This window comes from Nannobrachium achirus (assembly GCF_963921795.1).
Source record: "Nannobrachium achirus genome assembly, chromosome: 20".
NCBI lineage: Eukaryota > Metazoa > Chordata > Actinopteri > Myctophiformes > Myctophidae > Nannobrachium > Nannobrachium achirus.
The window spans coordinates 49,430,835-49,451,534 of NC_137827.1; the positions used below are offsets into that span (position 1 = coordinate 49,430,835).

General features: G+C 41.8%; 2 protein-coding genes across 2 annotated transcripts in view; one reads left to right on the forward strand and one right to left on the reverse strand.

Annotated features, from left to right (window-relative positions):
- exoc3l4 (exocyst complex component 3-like 4) overlaps positions 1–11,414 on the forward strand; it is a 34,690-nt gene extending 23,276 nt beyond the window's left edge. The window contains exons 12-14 of the mRNA XM_080751218.1: positions 881–1,033; positions 2,132–2,253; positions 10,404–11,414. Of these exons, the coding sequence (XP_080607344.1) occupies positions 881–1,033; positions 2,132–2,253; positions 10,404–10,620 (492 nt within the window). The 3' untranslated portion in view covers positions 10,621–11,414. The remainder of the gene's footprint in view (positions 1–880; positions 1,034–2,131; positions 2,254–10,403) is intronic.
- A 554-nt stretch (positions 11,415–11,968) lies between these two features.
- LOC308305408 (saccharopine dehydrogenase-like oxidoreductase) lies at positions 11,969–13,258 on the reverse strand (the record flags this gene model as incomplete). Its single annotated transcript, XM_080750209.1, has 1 exon — positions 11,969–13,258. The coding sequence occupies one exon, from the start codon at positions 13,256–13,258 to the stop codon at positions 11,969–11,971; it is 1,290 nt and encodes a 429-aa protein (XP_080606335.1).
- Positions 13,259–20,700: the final 7,442 nt, after the last annotated feature.

Sequence of the window (20,700 nt, forward strand, 5' to 3'; positions counted from 1 at the left end):
TGTAGATCTGCTATTTTTGGCAACAGTTCTCAGAATATGGTCCCGGACCCCCTGTTGAAGACCCCTGCTCTAGAATCTTACAACACGCCGCAGCTTGTAGCCCATTTTTGGTTATTAGTTATTCTTATTTTAAAATTAAAGAATATTCGAAGTGGCAGAACTAGCAATAAAATGCATGTTGAATCTCTCAGAAAACCCTAATGATCTCGGATATTTATTGAAAAGCAAAGGGTTAAAATATGTGCAATTTCTTCAACTGGTTGGCTGTATAGTATTGCTAATTGTTTATGAAACACAGCGCTAGTCTGCGGGGATGTCCTTTCACACCGTTTCACAAATCGCAGATTAGGATTTGTTGTGTTGATTTGCATTGCATTATGTAGACAAGCCTCAACCACAGCCAAAGACTTGTGATTGATGGTAGTTATCTCCATCAGGCCAACAAGCCAGGAGGAGACTGGGCTAAATTTCGCCCTGTCCCGCTAGGTCAGCAAATACACTCCTTTTCCGGTTCCCCTCTAAGGTGAGGAGGAATTCTGGGAAAGAGTGATGAATATTGTAATGTAATGTACATACCTGCTGTACATTGGTATCCCTCAATGGAAATCCTTATTTACTTCCTGATACCGATCTTAATTAAAGAAATGAAATTCCCAGGGGTCTACTTGAGCTCTTGAACTGTTGTCGCTGTGAATGGAAAACATGTTTATTTAGGCAACAGGCCTAAACTAATAGCCGGATACAAAGTGGTAGAGGTGAGTTGTGGGCGGTCAATCATGCGATAGAGGAATAACATCAATTCACCTTTTCTTTTTATATCCTGTTATTGTGTCCACATGATGATTTAAGTTTTTGTTATTCTTGGTTTTTCTGGTAACAGACGCTGGTGAACACATTACATTTGCACGTGGTGAGAGAATACGTGTCGCAGCTGATGAAAAATAACTACTCGTGCAAGAACAGGAAGCACGAGAGAGCGGCGGCCAAGATTCGTTCTCAGTGGGCAAAGCTCAGGGAGCTGTTTGAGGATATGGTAATAACACTTCACTTTCTATTATGTTGTCGCTGTCGCGGAAACCTTGTATGTCCACGCTTTTTAGGAAATCAAAAGAAAATAACATGCGTTCCAGTGGATCCAATGATGTTATTATTTAGTCACAAGCTCTTAATACTTTTCATCGGGTCGATATTTATAAAACTCACAGACAACCTTAACCACTTTAATCCTATTTTGGGTACGTAATTACTCGTTGTAGGCAGAAATAATAAAAACGAAATGATCTACAATGTATTGTGATGTCTCTTTGTGTCACAAAGTCTTAAATAGGGCATTATTGTAAAAAGAAATTATGAAAACAAAAAAGTATGAATTATGAAGATACTGTACAAGGTTTTTGTCTGACAGCGTTGATATGTTTCACTCTATGTATGGTTTGGAGAAGATGTGTGGCAATACAAATAAAAGAATGGTTTGGGGAAGATTTGGGGCTGTACACATAAAAGAGGAAAAAGAGCAGTTTCAGTATACGAGGAAAAAGAGCAGTTTCAGTATACATCCTCATCCAATCACCAGAGGAATATAGGCTACAAGCATTGGTTTAAGATGTACACAGATTTTGTTACGGTAGCAATAACACACAATGTAGAAATACTCTGTTACAAGTAAAAATCCTGTATTCAAAATGTGAAAAGTACAAAAGTAATGGCATCAATACTTAGTAAGTAAAAAGTAAAAGTACTCAAAAGGTTTTGAGAATCGCAGAGATAGATCGGATATTTTGGAGTAAGTAAGTATAAAATCATAATAATAATGTAAATCTACAAAGTATCTATAAAGATGTTGTGGAATAGAAGTACTGTATAACGTTTAGAAAAATAGTATAGTAAAGGTAACTCAAAATTGTACTTGAATAAATGTACTTAGTTACTTTCCACTAGTGGCTACAAGAGAGGACTTTAATAGCACCCAGCTTAGGACATTTTGAAGTGTCAAGTCAACATCGACCAGGTGCATCATATCTTTTAGTAAATGTCACTGCATCGTGTCACATTAATATTGACGTCACTAATGCTGTATAGAGCCCTGCGGGACTCCCGTCAACCATTAAGTGGTTTAACGTCCACTTTGCAGAAGTCCACCCATGAATGGCTGCACCCAGTGGGAGACCACCTGAGTGACATCATCGGAGAGAGGAACAAGAGGGACATAAAGAACAACCTTCAGCCTCTAGTGGACCACTACCCTGATATCAGGTAAACACTGTGCTTCTCAGCCTCTAGTGGACCACTACCCTGATATCAGGTAAACACTGTGCTTTTCAGCCTCTAGTGGACCACTACCCTGATATCAGGTAAACACTGTGCTTTTCAGCCTCTAGTGGACCACTACCCTGATATCAGGTAAACACTGTGCTTTTCAGCCTCTAGTGGACCACTACCCTGATATCAGGTAAACACTGTGCTTTTCAGCCTCTAGTGCGAGGTTTCCCAAATTGGGTGCCGTGATGCCAGTCAAGGGGTGCCTCAGAATAATATGATAATATTTGGAATTCATCGATATCTATACATTAATATCACTTCACTATACTTAGTAAAGACCTGATTTGCACTGTACTATTGATGAGTTATTTTTCCATCTACAGCCAACACTCTTCACTAAATGTTTTTCTTTAACTTCGTCTTTATTAAAGATTGCACATTAAGAGTCACAAAGACACTAATAAAACAAAAAGAGACACATACAAAACACACACAGACAGAAAGAAATATATAACATTGGGGTTTACACTTTCGTCACCTTCACATCAGCAGTTCACCTCTTCTGAATCTATACATCAACCATTTTTCCCATCTTTTATCAAAAAGTTATTCTTTTATCTTCAGTTTGTTCACTAATGTTTCTGGTGAACAGAATAGGGATGCTGGGGTTCAAGTGGTTAAACGTCAAGTATAACGTTATTTTCAGTCGGATATTTCTCCGTGACATATAGCCTATCGTATCTCAGGTGGAAAGATGGGCCTATTTGTGCAAAATATAGTACAGAGTTTCTTAATAATCCGGGCAACTCTAGATTTTATCTTTGGCCATGGCGATTTTCTCAATTACGAGTCTGTGACACAGCTGTTGGTAACTGTTTGGTTGTCTGTCTGTGAGAATGATCTCCCCGCTCGCTCACGCAATCTAACTCTACGAGGGTACAGATGGGACCAAATTGACCCGTGGTCCATGTATTTGTACCCTCTTGCTCTCGGAGTAACAAAAACAGCCACAAAAGGCTCTTCTATTAGCCACTTGCTCATATTGAACATAATTCTTAAAGGAGCTATATATAGTCAACCTTTTCTTGAAAAACGGACGCTAAAATAAAAATAATGTTTCGAAAAAAAATATATAATCTTTTTTATAAAATATTTTCGAAACATTATTTTTATTTTAGCGTCCGTTTTTCAAGAAAAACTTGACTATAGCTCTTTTAAGTAATTCGTGTTTGAACAGTGAGTGCCTCAGCCTGTACAGGGGCTTGTGTGTGTCTTGTGTTCTGCTTCTCCTTCGGTGTTGGAGACGGAGTGTGTAGTCAAGTGGCCGTCCTCTTCATGTTGGTCGCTTTAACTCTACTAGCCCTTACCCGTTCAAAGATATGAGCTCCAAAATGATGTGCAGTGTGTGGGTTATGGGATGTGCACTGTGCACACAGTATATGAGGGATGGAAAGTAACTTTAACTGGTGCTTGCATGATGTACTGTAGGAGCATCAATGTAAGAAACCCGTTTCGTTTAATGGCTACAGAGATACTGTCCCCCCCCCCCCCCCCCCCAGCCCGCCCGCCCACCCGCCTGCACACACACCCGCCTGCCTGCACACACACACACACACACACACACACACACACACACACACACACACACACACACACACACACACAGAGCTGGTTAAACATTTTGCCTCATGCTAGATGCAGAATAGATGTGCCTCAAGCTAGATGCAGAATAGATATAGATACAGCATAAAAATGCTAATATACAGCATACGATTTGTGAAAGTGACAAACGGGCTTCACAGTTATGTCAGGTGTGTTCATATGCTAATGGTGATGCGATTTCAGATCAATTGCTCCAGCCACTGAGGAGAAACGCTGTGACAGACACTCACTCACTCAGACAGACATTCGCAAAATTATAGTATAGATGGTTGGTGGGAACGACCTCACACGACCCCAACGGCACCTTCCCGCGACCCCACTTTGGGTCGCGACCCATACTGTAGTTTGAGAACCGCTGCTCTAGTGTGTACAAACACTCCCAGAGTCTGTGCTTTGATGCTGTGGTTCTCAAAGTGAGGTCCGGGGACAACCCAGGGGTCCTAAATGTGTTAATACAGCGTCGCAATCATTATAACCACTTTATCCATTTATGCGTTGGCATTATCCAAAAAAAACAGTGACACACTGTGAGCTTCTGCTATGTTTGAAAAGTCTTGAAAATGTTCGGAAGATTTTGAGCAAATCTTCTCTTCTGGGGGTCCCTGGCACAAAACATTTTCAGATGAGGGTCCGTGGCCAAATACATTTGAAATTGGGAGGTGACACGAAGAGAATCTCTGGTCTAAGGGCTCGAATACACTGCACGATTTTGCGTGGTCGGCGAGGCATCAGATCATTAGAGTATTTCACACTGAACGATTGACTTTCTTGAAATCGGCTCGTTGTGGTTTTCGCCGACAAGATTGATCACCGACAGATCACCGACAAGGGATCACACACTGCCAGATATTTCACCAGGATGCATCGCCGATACATAGACAATATTACATTTGTTTTTAATTCTAATTATGCACACCAAGCTGGGGGTCCTTGAAATAAAGTTTGAGAACCATAAACAGCAAGTATGATAGTCTGAGGCTAATGAGGATAAAGGGACAGGTTGGAACACTGATTACGCTGAAAGAGACAGACAACACATCACGCTGTAATTTCCCAGGGAAAAACCACCCGATGAACGTGCTTCGGCTGGATAAACAGGATATACTGTAGGAGTTGGTGATGATGGAATATCTGACGTGAAGCTGCCAGCATATCTAGGTCATCTTAGGTTAAGAGAACCAAGTAAATCATTGGATCCTGCCCTAGACCTGTGCTCCATGTTCTCCCCTCTCTTCCTTTGTAAGGACTATTTTCAGTACACAGTAGTTAACAGGATTTCACTTGACATTTCAGCCAACCAGATTATAAATGGACCAATCTCCATGATTGGTCAAGTTTCACGTGACACCATACTATCTTACTATAATAAACTCGTTTTTGTAAAATCTTGAAAGTTCATCTTAATGAATCAAAGGGCAAACAGACAGACAGACATAAATAAATTCAACTTGGTCATATTTATACGTATATACTAGGGCTGGGACTCATTATAGAGGTATATTTAAATATTTTAAATAACAGTTTAAAACATAGTAAAGCATCACATTTTGACATGTACTGTTATGTCACTATTTGTTGTACAATTAATTATTTATTATGCCATAACCTGACTTGAGGCCCGTAAAATGCCCTCTAAATCAGTAGTTCTCACACTTTGAAGATTTTCTGAAGTGCAACGTCTTTGATTGTGGTGAATGTTAGGAAATGGGACTCCCCTCTCTCCCCCTCTTCCAAGAATCACCAGCATCACTCTTTTAAGCTGGAAGCCTGTAGAGGAAAGCCCACAGGAACTGGGTGAAATCTAAACTATCAGTTAGCCAACTGATAGTCGCGTCGCGAGGCGTTGTGTGCTTGTAGATCTGCTGTTTTCACTAGTTTTCTGCAACAGCCTTGTATGATGAAGCAGGGCTTTACTTTACAATGTCCGATAGTGACGTTATAATCGATTATTTATCCCTTGGGACACTGAAACACACTTATACTCAAAAGGATTTTTCTCCCCCAGCCCCCAACGCTGTGTAATGTAATGTAATGTAGTTTAAATAATCGCACCTGTGTGAAGTGAGAGTCGCAAACACGACACACGTGCATATCTCCTTGTATGGGCCGTTCTGTCTGTGACGTCAGTTACTTTATTTGTATGAGCACGGATCATCTGTACTAATACATTTTGGCTATCCATACATAGAGATCCGTACTCATACACACAAAGTGAAATGTAGGAGCGGTTTGCACCCCCCAAAAATGGTCATAAGAATAAAGAATAGAGAAGGAAGTGAAGTCGGATAACAAGACACAGTAGGGTTTGTACCTGCTGCTCAGTGAGTGCTCGCACATTAAATCTAGGTAAAAATCACACACAGTGTGAAGTGAGCGATGCCTTTGAGCAGTGTTAAACTATATGAATTTTTCTGTTATCCATTAAACTATATCAGAGATTTTCAACTGGTTGTCCGTGAAGGTATTGCATGTGGTCCAGACCCAAGCATTTGTATTTTATTTTATTCTTTCTCAACCACTAGTTGAGAAACACTGCACTAAATCACCTGGTGACCTATGGTGAGTTGATGACGTGTCAATGTTATCAGTTACTGGGAAGTCTGAGGTCAAGAAATGCCCACAGAAAAAGGGAGTTACAATCTCAAGAATGGTGTACCCAGAGCCTTGTAAAGAGAGTTCTGCCAATGCGGGGTCAGAAACAGCGCCAGTCACGTGGTTCATGATGTAACTCGAAATGTCACTTTACCCTCATAGACTCCAATGCATTCTGTAAACTTCCGCTTTGCGCTATGTCACTATTCACCAATAGATGTGTATGTTGAAGACCTGGCCCCATGAAGGGAACGGAGGTGGCGCGACTCTCTCTGTATACAATGCTCTGGGTGTACCAGATTCCTTGGGTGAGTCATCATTATTATTAGGAAATGATGATCACATGGAGTTATCTGTTGGATTGGATTGGAATGTAGGGGTCAGATCTGTCACATCTGGACCACGTCAGAGACCGATGATTGTTAAGCCCAGTCCAGTCCGATGATTAGCAACACGACGACTTGTAACTTACAACCACTTGCAACCAAATCATTTCCACAGTAATATGTGATAAACAACAGACAGGGCCGTCCCTAATCTGGACAGTGAGTGTCAGATGGTGACACATCAATGTGAGGCACAGAGTTAGTTTACCCTTTTCATAGCAAGTCAACCTATTATACCAGTAAGACTCCCTAATCGGGAGATAAGCGACCGTCAGGTCGCATACACAAACTTTAGAAGGCAATGGTAGGCAATCAGGAGGGAATATGGGAAATGGGACAGATCCATGTTGATGACATGACTTTAGAGATACTGTGTACCGCTTTGCTTGATTTTAGGCCCAAATCTGTAGGAGCAGTGTCCAAAAATGTGTTTTTAAAAATCGGCCTGCTGGTGGCGCTAAATGGGACAGATCCATGTTGATAACATGACTGTAGACATACTGTGTAAGCTACTCTTGAATTATTTTTCTCTCTCCTTCTTGACAGGTGCATGTGCTGTAAAAAGAAAAAAACACAGACTCGCACGAGAGGATTTTACAGTTTAGATTGACCCAGAGCAAAAAAAAAAAAAAAAAAGTGAAAATGGGGGTCTGTGGAGTCGGACTAATGCTTATCAAACTGAAATGAAAACGATTGAGAGTCAATGAATGAAACTCGTAATCCATCTTAACTCTGAAAGTGTACAAATGGAATCAAATGCACAAACAATCTAATTAGGGTCCTGCTTCCTACCCTGACTCACCTCACCCCTACTCACCAGTCTAGCGTGGGGTGGCTCAAAGTAGATGACAGAGTACAGCATCTTGCAATGGGCCTAGTGTACAAGATACATTACACCACTAAGATACTTGTAAATACTTCCAAAACGTCAAGGATGTCATCAATTACAACACCAGAGGCAGCACCAAACCGTGTTCAACCTAGAGTCAACTCAAACAAAGGATCAAATTCGTTCTTCTGCTATACCAAAACCGCTCTGAAAACCAACTTACAGGCGGCTGCCACTCTAAGCTGGTAACAATAAACCTAACCTTATCCTCCCCCTGACCCTTCTTTGTAAATACCGGTACCTTTTTATTTTTCATTGTTGTTTTTGTTTACAACTGTTTTTGAAGCGGTGAAAACCGCTTCCAATGAATGGCTTTGTGTGTATCAAGCCCATATATGGTTATTTCAGTCCAGAATGAACAGGCTTTTTCAAAAACAGAATGTCCGTTTAATTACCATATATGGTGATCTCAGTCCAGAATGAACAGGGTTTTTCAAAAACACAAAGTATGTTACCTTATGTCCATATATGGTCACTCCAGGCCAGAATGAACAGGTTTTTCCTGTCCCACAGAATGTCCGTTTAATTACCATATATGGTGATCTCAGTCCAGAATGAACAGGGTTTTTCAAAAACACAAAGTATGTTACCTTATGTCCATATATGGTCACTCCAGGCCAGAATGAACAGGTTTTTCCTGTCCCGTACGTGTAAAATATCAGTCCAGAATGAATAGGCTTTTTCAAAAAGCAAAATGTCGATGTCCCTCCCGGTTAGATGAATGGATACTTTGAGGATTGGTCAAGCTTCACATGATAATTTGGCCTTCAGGGTTTAAAATATGTAGTAAGCCACAAATACATTCAGAATAGAGGTTTTATCTGTCCACCGCTTCACTTCGAACCGAGGTTTGATTTTTATCTACTGTATAGTACTGTGTTCTATCTGTCTGTCATTCAATGTTCATGAGTTAAAGAGAAGGATCTCCTTGGAAATAAGCTGCAAGACTCACCCAAGTCTCCTTTTAGTTGACCTTGTACCAGTGAACTGTACGGTCATGAAACTGTACCTTTCCCTATGCAATCTTCTAATAAATGCTTCAATCAATAAATCAAAAACAAGCAAGGTTCATTTGGTTCCATTCGTTCACACTTCAATGTTACAGATCTTCAAGGGTCGATTTGGACACCTGGTGGTCCCCAGACCCGAGGTTGAGAACCAGTGATTTAGATACAGCATGTTGTTTATTTGACTACAGTAGACGCAAGGTACAGCTGGCTATGGCACATGTTACATTTGCTAGCTCAGAAACACCGGCTATAAATAAATAGTAGAGCCTTGTGTGATGACAGATTATGTTTACATGAGTTCAAACTGCCAACTAGGCCATCTTAAATAATAGATACAAGAATACATATGAAAATCACCCAGTGTGAACAGGGCAGGACGGACATACACACACACACACACACACACACACACACACACACACACACACACACACACATTATATAGACACAGCCAGATGTAGGAGCGGTTAGCACCGCTCAAAGATTTGAAGAAAATCACACCCAGTGTGAAGTGAGCGATTCTATTTATGAGTTAATATCATTAAGCGTTCTGCAAAGTTTGGCCAATGTGGGATGGGGCGGGACATACGTACAAACAGACAAAGCCAGCTGTAGGAGCAGATAGCACTGCTCAACAAAAAAAAATAGATAAATCTGCTCTCACCTACCTACAGCCCCACCACCCTTCCTTCCTTTTTCAAGGACAGTTACACTATGTCAGCAAATCTCATCCCCCTCCTCCCCAAAGCTATGCTTTACTTCATCTGCCTTTTAAGGACCACAAGCCATATTGTCCTTGTGAGCTGTGTTTCATTGGTCTGGTCACGCCACGTGTACACGCCATCCCGTATCTTTTCTGAGCAGGGTCATGCCTCTCACGCGCACAGACATGCATCAATGCAAAACAACCTCCAGGTTCACACCGCGACAACATCTACAAACGCTTTAGTGTGACAATCAGGGTGTTCTAACAAAAGAATGAGCCTTTATGCATATGAATGTCTGAACCGGTTACTGTAAGTCCTGTGGAGTAGTGTTAAGCGTGTCATTAAATGAGCGTACACCCAAACATTGAATCACCAATGCAACGCTGCTTGTGAGGGAACAGAGGTCACGATATGGACCCAGAAGGGTCATTTGTCCACTCTCGGAGTGAAACCAACAGTGAGGATTTGACTGTGTAGGCCAGGGTTCCCCAATTAGTTTCCCCCAAGGGCCGAATTATGTCTAGGGTACCAAGCCGAGGGCCACAACATTGCAGGGGCAACGGTGGCGTTCCCGCTACTCCAGCGACAGTTCAGATATCGTCGTTGTCGGGTGAAAATCTTTTATGTCCAAAACCGTTTGTTTTGCATTTATCATTTTAAAAATGATTTAAACTAGTGAAAACAAGTGTGCTTGTAGATCTGCTGTTTTCACTACTTTTGTGCAATGGCCTTGTATGATGAAGCAGGGCTTTGCTTTACATAAGAACATACAAATTTGGAGATACAAGGTTTCCACCTGACAACAACGATATACTAGTGTTGTTGCTCTTATACCACCATTATTACTGGGGTTGGTGGGGGCCACCATATTAATATGCTCTTTCCTTCCTCTGCCCAGTAAGAAGCACCTGGCTGCCGTGCTGTACTTCAGGGGTCTGGTGAGGGGCCGGGAGCGCCAGCTGATCCTCCGGAAGCTCACAGAGTTGAAGAAGGACATGGGAAACAATCCCGACAGGAGCAGGGCTCTGTTCAGCGACATGCATGTCCCCGCCAACAGGGACTGCCTGGCAGATATAGCCTGTCTCAGCTTCTTCCTGCCTGACAATGACAACTAGTTGGACTAGATGTTTGGACAGGACTGCGAGCAGGAGGGGAAGATGCTTGGATGTCACTGTTAAGCCCTTTGCACACAGGACAGTTGCGTTTTTTTCGTTTGCTGCATGAATAAAACGCATTGGATTTGGTGTGCAATGCCGTGCGGAATCGGCGCTGCGGATCCCAAAAGGAGTCATAAAAGGAGTGATGAGTTTTTTACCGCATGCGACAAGACGCACGAATCGAACTGGGTTCGATCAAGAAAAAAAACGCACGGCCGCAGCCACTCGTCGCACGGCTAATTCGGATCCGGTGTGCATGAGGTCGTAGAGAATCATTGTTTTCTTTTTAAAAGATGAAATTGTCCGTGTTATCTGTGCGGATAAACGCGCCTGTGTGCAAAGGGCTTAAGTGTTGCGGTCAGTGAGGTGCCCGTGAGCTAGGCATCGGTCGGCATCTTTTTCGAGATGCAACAGAGGAAGAGAAGGGACTCGATGACTCAGTGTCTCCGCGGGGACCGACAAACAAAGCAATGTCTGAAGTGGGACGATGGCACTGTGTTTTCTGTGAGGAACTGGGTGTTTGTTTTAGCCTTTGGAGCTTTTATGAGAGTATTATGCACAGAATGATTGCTTGGCCAGATCATATCCAGATACATATATACTGTATGTATGTATATATATGTATGTATATATTTTAGTTTTAGTTTCTTAACAAATTACCATGAATATCTGACAATGACCTGTACAATGATTTTTAACAGGTGACCAGAAAATATTGAAGTTGCAGAAGAACAATTAAACTGCCTCATACAAATCAAGCAGGCTTGTTTAGATTCTGTCCTAAACCATTCCAAACTTTCATTCAGAGGATATTTTCTTCATCAATGTACTTGATCTGCTCTTGGTGCCTCGCTTGGTGCATTCTTCCCAAGGTGCTCCACCTGGGGCTGTCCACTTGGGGACTGCCACGGCCCTGTGACGTTTTTGGGGCACATTCTACAGACAGAGTACTGGAAGAGCATGGGAGGCGTCTACTGTACCTCAACATCCTCTGTGACTTTGTTTTGGGTGAGTGTATTACTGCCTACAAATGTGTTCTTTATGCGTTTATACCGGTATGTAGTTGTGACCTTAATTTTCATGTGAAGTCATTCCCATTCCACTCTTGTATTTGTATGTGTTTGCACACACACCTGTGTGTGTCTGATCTTGCAAACTGTTGGACAGGTCAGTACTACATTTCTTTATCTTTGATTTTATATAAACTGAAGTCAACGGAGCACAGTTTGGGCCAAATAAGGAGACAGGTGGGGTGTTGGGTTGATGCAGGAGGGTGGGACCTCTAGAAATGTCTAACGCTGGAGGGTTATGAGTAACTCCTGACTGAGAACGTAATGCCATGGTCATTGAGGCGGTCGATGAGGCCAGTATTACAGAAGGCAGCACCTGGAGTGTACACGCCTCCCCTTCCCGGGAGTGAATGCACTTCATTCAACAAGGTGACCGCCGCCTGGACCATAGCTGCTGGTGTGGCAACATAGCCGGGCTCTGGACCTACGACCTGAGTGCAGATCTTGGCATTGGGGTGACCTTGTGAGTTGTCTTGTTGTCCCTCCGAGTAGCCCTCCCCAAAGAATGTGAGACTGAAACTTGAGTCCTCCATCTGCTTCATGGTTGGACCGGCCTTGGAGAAAAATCCAAAAGAGAAGAACGACGGAAACATAGTGAGGAGTTTCCTGCCCAGGCTGAATGTGACCATGAGCTTGAAGAGCAGGCCAGCGCACAACAGCTTAGCAAGTGAGAACAGACCACCGACCCCAACATAGGCACTGTACTGAACTGGCGAACGTTCTTCTTCCTCATAAAGATGTCGCTGGGTTCTCTTGACTACAGAGGGGTCGGAGCCCATGAAAGGGATGGCATACTGCTGAATCTCCTCGCTGAAGAACACGGAGCCCCTCATTTTAACTCTGGCTCCCACCACAGGCATGGGTTTGTGGTGAAAATCCCTCCTCAGCTGGCGTAGAGCACGGCTGTCCGAGAAGCCGTAGATGGCAGACTGCCAGGTCCCGTCGTGGATGACGGCCCCCTCGGGTCCAGTGGTAACGGTCAGGAAGCTCTGCACCGCTGTCAGCGTTCCTTTGAACTGCTGCTGGGTGTAGAGAACGCCCATGTCTGCCGGGATGGAGTCAAACCCACAGCTGCCAATCACATACACTCCTTTCTCCATGGCCTTACTGTGATACACCAGCTGCATGCGCTCCAAAAAGTGAGGTTCCCCGCAGATGTCGATGCAGTGAGCTCCGTTCTCAATGCAGGCTTTCACCACTGGCTCTCCGTAAAATCTGTATGGTCCCACGCAGTTGAGAACTACCACCCCTTGTTGGCACATCATGGCCAGCGATTCATCATTGGACACATCTGCGACAAGTATTTCAACATCGGTTCTCAACTGTGGCATATGGAGCCTCTCTGCGGCTCGATTTAACACCCCTTCCAGGCGTTCCCAGCTTCTCCCGGCCACGGCCCATTTGAGGGAGTTGTTGGAACGTTTGGAGGTGCATCGGGCGACCTCTTCCACCACAAACTGGCCAGTAAACCCAGAGGCGCCGAATACGATGATGTGATACGGTCGATTAGACGCTTCAGCCGCCATGTTGTATTTGTAGGCACTGTCGACACTTCATTATATGGGTGCATATCCGTGTATATGCCGTATATGCAGATTTGCGTTGATGTCGGGCACATCCAGTCCATATATGGGCATATGGGCTTGTATGTATCATCTGCGTTATTGCGCTGACAACATGTTGTGAAGTGACTGGTTGAATAGCATGTTCAGGTACTGGTACCCAGCAGACTCTTTACCTCCCTTGCTCCCCTTCTCACTCTCCCTCTCTCTGTCCCACTGCCCCCCTCCTCCTTTGTCTCCACCAGCCGAAAGGCATGGGGAGAGTATGTTTTCCCCTCCGTCCGTCCGTCCATGCGTCCGTGCGTACGTCTGTGCGTCCCTCCAGTTTGTTACCAGCTAATCTCCGGTGCCGTTGCCCCGCTCTCTGCCAAACTGAGCCCACACACTACCTGGATGCCAATTCAGAACATTTTTCACATGGGCCGGTTCTAGCGCCACCATGAGGCCGATGTTTACAAACCACATTTCTGTACACTACTCCTAAAGATTTTGTCCACAAATCATGCAAATCGGTAAACAGTATCTCTACAGTCATGAGATCAACATGGATCTGTCCGATTTTCCATATTCCATCCTGATTGGCTATAATTGGCTCCCAAAGTTTGCAAGATTGCTCTGTTTCAAACAAAATGACTCAAATCATGAACGTGCAATCTAGGCCAAGGAAGAAATGCCACTTAAAATTTCTCAAATCAGCCTCATGGTGGCGCTATAACAGGGCAATTCGTGTTTTTACCTTTAACTCCACTGATAATTGGAAAACTTTGTATGTGCACTCCCTAGAGGCTAAGGATAAACCTTTGCCCTGCATTTTCCAGATTTGCCTTTTATAGCACCACCAGGAGGACAACTTATGTTAAACACATTCTTTGCTATTACTCCATCAGATTTTCTCCAACAATCATGCAAATCCGTACACAGTATCTCTATAGTCATGTGATCAAGTCCGATCCGTCTGATATTTCATATTCCATCCTAATTGGATAATACTGGTTTCCAAAGTTTGCAGGATTGCTCGTTTTTTTTACAAAATGCCTCAAATCCTCAACGCAACTTGCGATTACCGTGAAATTTGCCACACATATTCTCACTACGTCAAGGTCAAGGAACAAATGCTACCCTTTTCACATTGGCCTGTTATAGTGCCACCAGCAGGTAGACTTTAGCAAAACACATTTTCGGAACACAATGCCTCAAATTATGCATGCAGCATCCGACTGCCATGAAAGGTCTAAGATTGGTGAAGAACACATGCCACGCTTTTTACATTGGCCTATTATAGCACCACCAGGACGCCTGGCCTGGTGGAGACATGTGCTCTGAAGAGCACTGCTTCTAGTTATTCTTGACTTCATTCTGTTTGTATTTTTCCTATTACATTTCTTTCTTAGAATAACAAGAATGTCACTGTCTGCTATATTGCTACCAGCTGTATTGCCTGCAATGTTGCTTCCAGCTGTACTGTGTGTGCATGTGATAAATCAACTCGATGAAAACTGTACTTTTTTTTGTTTTTTTGTATCTGACAAGAGTTTGCATTCATGTTGGCAAGTTCATCTTACCACAACATTGTTAATAACTTCTCCATTTATTTTTTTAGGGAAGTGAAAACCTATGATCTATCATTCTTAGTGTAAAACAGAATATAATCCATCCCATGACGCAGGAAACCATAGAGCAGAAAAGCTGAGATTTTTATGTGGAAGTTCCAGCAGCTTTGTTGCTTAGAACGCTAATTATACTTTCCAAGTGTGTAATGCCTGGGATTTGAATTCAGGTCTCCTGTGTGAAAGTCCAATATCTCAACCATTGATCCAAAGGGATATTCTTATGGACTGAGGGAGATACTAGACTTTTGAAGCCATCAGGCTGAGGCAGTGAGGCACTCTGCTACACTTTCACGCGGGAGCTACCCGGGTTCGAATCCTGGTTGTTACAAGTGCAGTAAGATCACTGTCTGTTGCCCCCCATCTTCTGTTATTACTATACATTATTATTATTATTATTATTCAACCTATTCTGTTGTATTGCTCAGCATGTTTCTTCACTATACTGTCCATGCCTAACAGAAACAAACTTTACAGTATACCCGTACTGCGTCCAAGATCATCGGACTTCCCACACCAACACTTGCAGAGATGAATGATAAAGCCATCACACGCTTAGCACTCTCAATGACAAATGACACTGATCATCCTCTGTATCGCTACTTCGACCTCTTGCCATCGGGGCGTAGATACAGAACCTTGACGTGGCACAAGGTACGGTTTAGCAGGAGTTTTGTCCCCTCAGCCATCGCTGCACTAAACAATCTGCTAAGCAAGCGCCCCCGTCGCTAGGATGGTTTTCTGTGAATAGTGGGGACCTGATGATCTGTCTTGTGATGTTTTGTGTTATATGGTTTTGTGTTGAACAGACTGTGAAGACAAATTTCCCCTCGGGGACAATAAAGATTATTATTATGTAATCTAAAATTTAAATTACTCACTTAGAAAGATTCCCTTGTGTCAAAAGTAAATATGAACCAAGACCATGTATATCTTAACCAACATCCTTGCATCAAAGGCTTGTTGTCGCGTCATCTCTTCTGTATTTAAGTGGTCTGTAGAGTGTGCAAAGGAGTTCTTATCTTTACTTACTGTATGTGAACCTTCTGTATTTGAGAACAATGTGTTTTACAATTAAGAGCTGTCTTCCTTCCAGATTAGACCCGTGGGCACAGAGGTAAGAAGAACTCAAGACTCCACATTTAATCTTTGTAATTTGATGATAATAATAATAATGTAAATGTTTTACTGATCACAATGAAGCTAGTTTGTAGGTGCTTCAATTGCACATAATATTGTAAATGGGTTCATGCATAATATGAAAAAAGAAGAGGAGATCCAAGCACTCAAGAAAGTGGAGGATGGCTAAAGTTTAAAACAACATTTATTCTATTAAAAAAAAACATGTTTTTGATTGTTTAAGCCTTTAGGCATTATGTCTTCATCAGAACAAGAACTGAGGGTCAGTGCATACTTGTACATAGCCTTGTTGACAACAGTCGAGAGGTCTTTATTCTTGAAGTTGGCTGTGTGTTTGTTTGACTTGTACAGGCTTGTTTATAATAAGTGTTGAAATATCAGACACTACTGTCAAACTTGGGTATAATTGTACACTATTTGTACTAATATTTGTTAGCCCATATTATGTATACAGTAGGCCTACATGAATGCAGGATTAATGGTGTGGGGAAGACAGTTTCACCTGTGATATTCAACAAAACACTGACATGTTATTTTTGAAAAGGGGCTTACTGTAAGTGGTTAAGTGTTCAGGAAGTACTGTATCTACATAGTATATTAATCCATTCTCTTTAAAATATAAGCTGAATCCTGATCATATTTCATAAACTAGTTTGAATTACATTTCCTAAAGTAAATTTAGAGTAGCATTTCTATTGAGAGTATAGCTTTGTTGTGTTCAACTTATTTCATTGTGAAGCACAAGTTGGTAACTTGTAAAACGTTTTGTGTCCAAAGGACAAATGCGACCTCAAAATGCGACCCTGAGGTCGCATTCCACCCTCAGGTGTCTTACTAGTACTTTAAAAAATAAAAGATCTGCTATTTTTGAAAAGTCGTGAAAATGTGTGCAAATCTTTGAATATGTGTATTTTTTAAGCGAACATTTAACTTTGGATGGGGGTCCGTGGGCCAAATACATATCATTTTGGGGGTCCTTGACATGACAGTTTGAGAACCACTGACAGAGGAAACATATATATATATTTGTTTAAATCTTAGAAGGATTTGAAATATTCAAAGGCTTGCACAAATTTTCACGATCTTTCAAAAATAGAAGATCTACAAGCTTGTATATCTGCTATTTTTCAATAGTTAAAGCACAAAACGCGTAATAATGCGTTCCCAGTCTAAGTGGGTTAAACCCTCTCCCCCTATGAAGAACATTCAAGGGGGGCCCGCAGTGAATCCTTGTACCCAGGGCCCAGATTTAGGTGTGACACCCCTGCACACACACACAAATAGATGCATGCATACAGGTATACACACACACACACGTGTAAACACACACACACACAACGGAAAACAACACAGAACATAAAAAGTTGTCAGTGCTGTAAACAACCCACACAACCACACTTCATCCATGCAGTAGCAAACATTATGAAGTTGAAACTGAAAACAAATTGCAGATACACAATACTAAATATGTGGTTTCAACATTCATACAAAATTCACACAAATTAAAGTTAGGACTCATATCTGTAGTACTGTTTCATGCACACAACCAGTGCAGTGCCAGTGTGTGATGTTGGGTAGAAGAGTCATCCAATACAAAACAAACGAATTGCTTCAGCACTGCTACAGAAGAGTTTCTGGATTCATGGTGCTGCCAGGAGTTGATTAATGCAGATAGATGTTCATTAGTTCATTGGTCAAGGTTCAGTATGAACCAGCCTAATCAGGCATGATCCTTGTAGTGTACATTGACTGTTCACAATGTTAGTCACTGCAATTAAAGGAGTAGTTGAACAAATCTATTGATTACTCACATCATGGAGACTTGAGTTCAATAACATTTCTTGTTTTTTTGTTGCATTCTTAATACAATAATTTGATTACAAGGAATGTACCCCATTGATTCTGTGGGTCCCCATCTGGAATCAATGGGGGTAAATTTACTAAAATCATTTTTTTTTGTCTTAGGAAAGCGACAAATTCCAAAGGAAAAAAATATATATATTATTGATTATTGAAGTGTCCATGGGCTTGAGTAATTATTAGAAAAGTTCATTTTGGGGGTGAACTATACTCCTAGAAGAGTGTTATACTGTAATATATGTATGTTTAAGTCTTATTTGCATGCACAGATGCACTGAAATACAGGTTTAAATTTGGTTCCTGTGACCTTGAGACCAGACAGTTCAGTGTCTGTGATAATGTTTCAAACTGTTTAGTCTGTGTGAATGTAATTACAGAATAAACAATCAAACAACAATCGGGTCACACTCCTAATTATAGGCTACAGACAGGATCTTGTTTTATGGCATTTCCCATAAGTCTGGGGAGCTCCCCGAAATGGAGTAGTTGCAGCCAGGGTGGGAGGAGGGTCCCGAACACTGTCCACTCCTCCTGCAGCTGTCATGGGGGGAAAACACCGCCTCATCTTTGGAAGGCATATAGCCTACCACCCACGGACCCACCAGAGTGACTGCAGAGACGCGAATAAAAGCAGACAACTTAGTTTAGCGCTACCCAACTTCTGGACTACATGGTTGCAACCATCCCTATGGAAAAGGCTTACATAAATGATCATTTAAATACTACACTTTACATTTAGGACAATAGATGACTGTTCGTTTCGGGTTTTGTGGCTGCAACTTGCAGAAGAGAAACCCGTGAGGACTCGTCTTCTTTGTCATTTTTTTTTATCTAGCTACCCATCTCCATCCCAGGACAAATGACGCTTTCGCCGCAACAGAACGGGAAACCTAAAGGAGGTTTCAAAAGTCCATTCAAAGTGCCGAACTTGAGACGAAAGCCGAAAACAGGAACTTCCAATTGTAATGATACTGTTACAGCAGATAGTGGGCCTACATCTGCTATTGAGACACTCCGAGGTGAGTAGCCTATCCATCACCCAGCCTTTTTACGTTTATTATAGGCTACCCGCTCGTTAGCGTGTATCTATTCTGCATGAGGCAAGACCCAAATTAGGAACCTCTGTTGGAACCCTTACCCCATATGATGAAAACATAAAAAAATTGTAATTCTTTCGTGCTGGATTTGTGCTGTACATTTTACAATTTGTGCTGCTATCTTTTTTTCTTTTTTTCTTTTAAGTTATAAATTTGCTGAACCTTGCACCCCAATTTTTGGGCTCGAAATCCCCCCAAAATGCATTCTTTAGTGCTGGATGTGCTCTAATTTGTGCCGTCGAAATCATCAATGTGTTTTTATATATATTTATAGTCTAGGCCTATATATAAATATTTATTTATAGAATTAGCAGAATATAGCAGCATTGCAGTGGTGTGGCCTACAAAGGGCGGTGTGGAGCAGCAGTACTTAATAGTAGAACAGCAGCAGAAAAGTGGTGGTGTATGTAGGCCTAGATAGAATAACAAGAAAATTATACCAGCACAAATTATAACATTTACGGCACAATTCAGCACAAATCCAGCACTAAAGAATGACATCATTTTTATATATGTTTTCATCATATGGGGTGCTAACTTCACAGAATTTGGTGGGTCCCTGACATGACAAAGTTTGAGAACCACTGGCAGATTCTACAATCTACTCTTCTAAATCCTAACAGTTTTCTGAAAAACCTATGTTGCTATATCAGTGGTTCTCAAACTGTCATCATGTCAAGGACCCAAAATGATAGGCCTATCTGGTCGCGTTCCAGGGACCCCCAGAGGCAAAGATTTTAGTTAAAATGTTCACTCTGAATGGGTCTGTCATGAAACTGTAGCCTACTTTTTCCTATGCAAACCTGAAACCTCTAATACATTCTTCTGTCAATCAATCAATCTGTCTTGCCTCATGCTAGATGTAGAACAGACTGATACTAGCCATAAATCATAACTCTTGCAAGAGTTCTGATTTATGGCTAGACTGATACACGCGCTAAATAGAGCAAACTAGCAAACTATTATAAATGGGCTACAACTGTGTTGTGTGCTACAATAGAGTGAATAGACAGATGAGAGGATTCGTTTAAACTTTAAAGACAAGTGCCTATCTGAACTCAACTGTCACACACTGTTGCAGAACGCAGGTTTAGCAGTGCTTTTGGTAGGTTTTAGAATAAAATAATGCCCATTCATGAGGTGGAAAAAGTAGGCTACTCAAATGTTTTACTCGTAAGTAAAAGTAGGCCTATCAATTCTGCAATGTAGAAATTGGCTACTCTTTTACAAGTAAAAGTGCAGAATTCAAAATGTACTTGAGGAAAATACAAAAGTATTGGCATCAAAATGTATGCCAATACTTAAAGTACCAAAAGTAAAAGTACTCATTAGGCTATGCAGAATGTCCCATTTCAAGTTTTCAAATGTTTAAAAAGAAAAATCTTTTGGTAGATGGGCTATTTTCAAATGGCCGAATGCATAGGGTTCATGGTGCATGGTTACTGTATGTTTTGTAATAATGATAAAAATCTACAAAGTAAGTAAGTCACTAGTAACTGTTCAAATAAATGTAGCGGAGTAAGGGTGCCCTCACAGCAAAATACCTATGAGAGTGGAATCCACGTTCCGCCAATGCATTTCAATGAGAGTGAAGCGGTTTCATGCAAGCAGAGGATTTCTGCAAAAAACGCTCCCTTATCATTGAAATGCATTGGCGGAACGCGGATTCCACTCTCATAGGTATTTTGGTGTGAGGGCACCC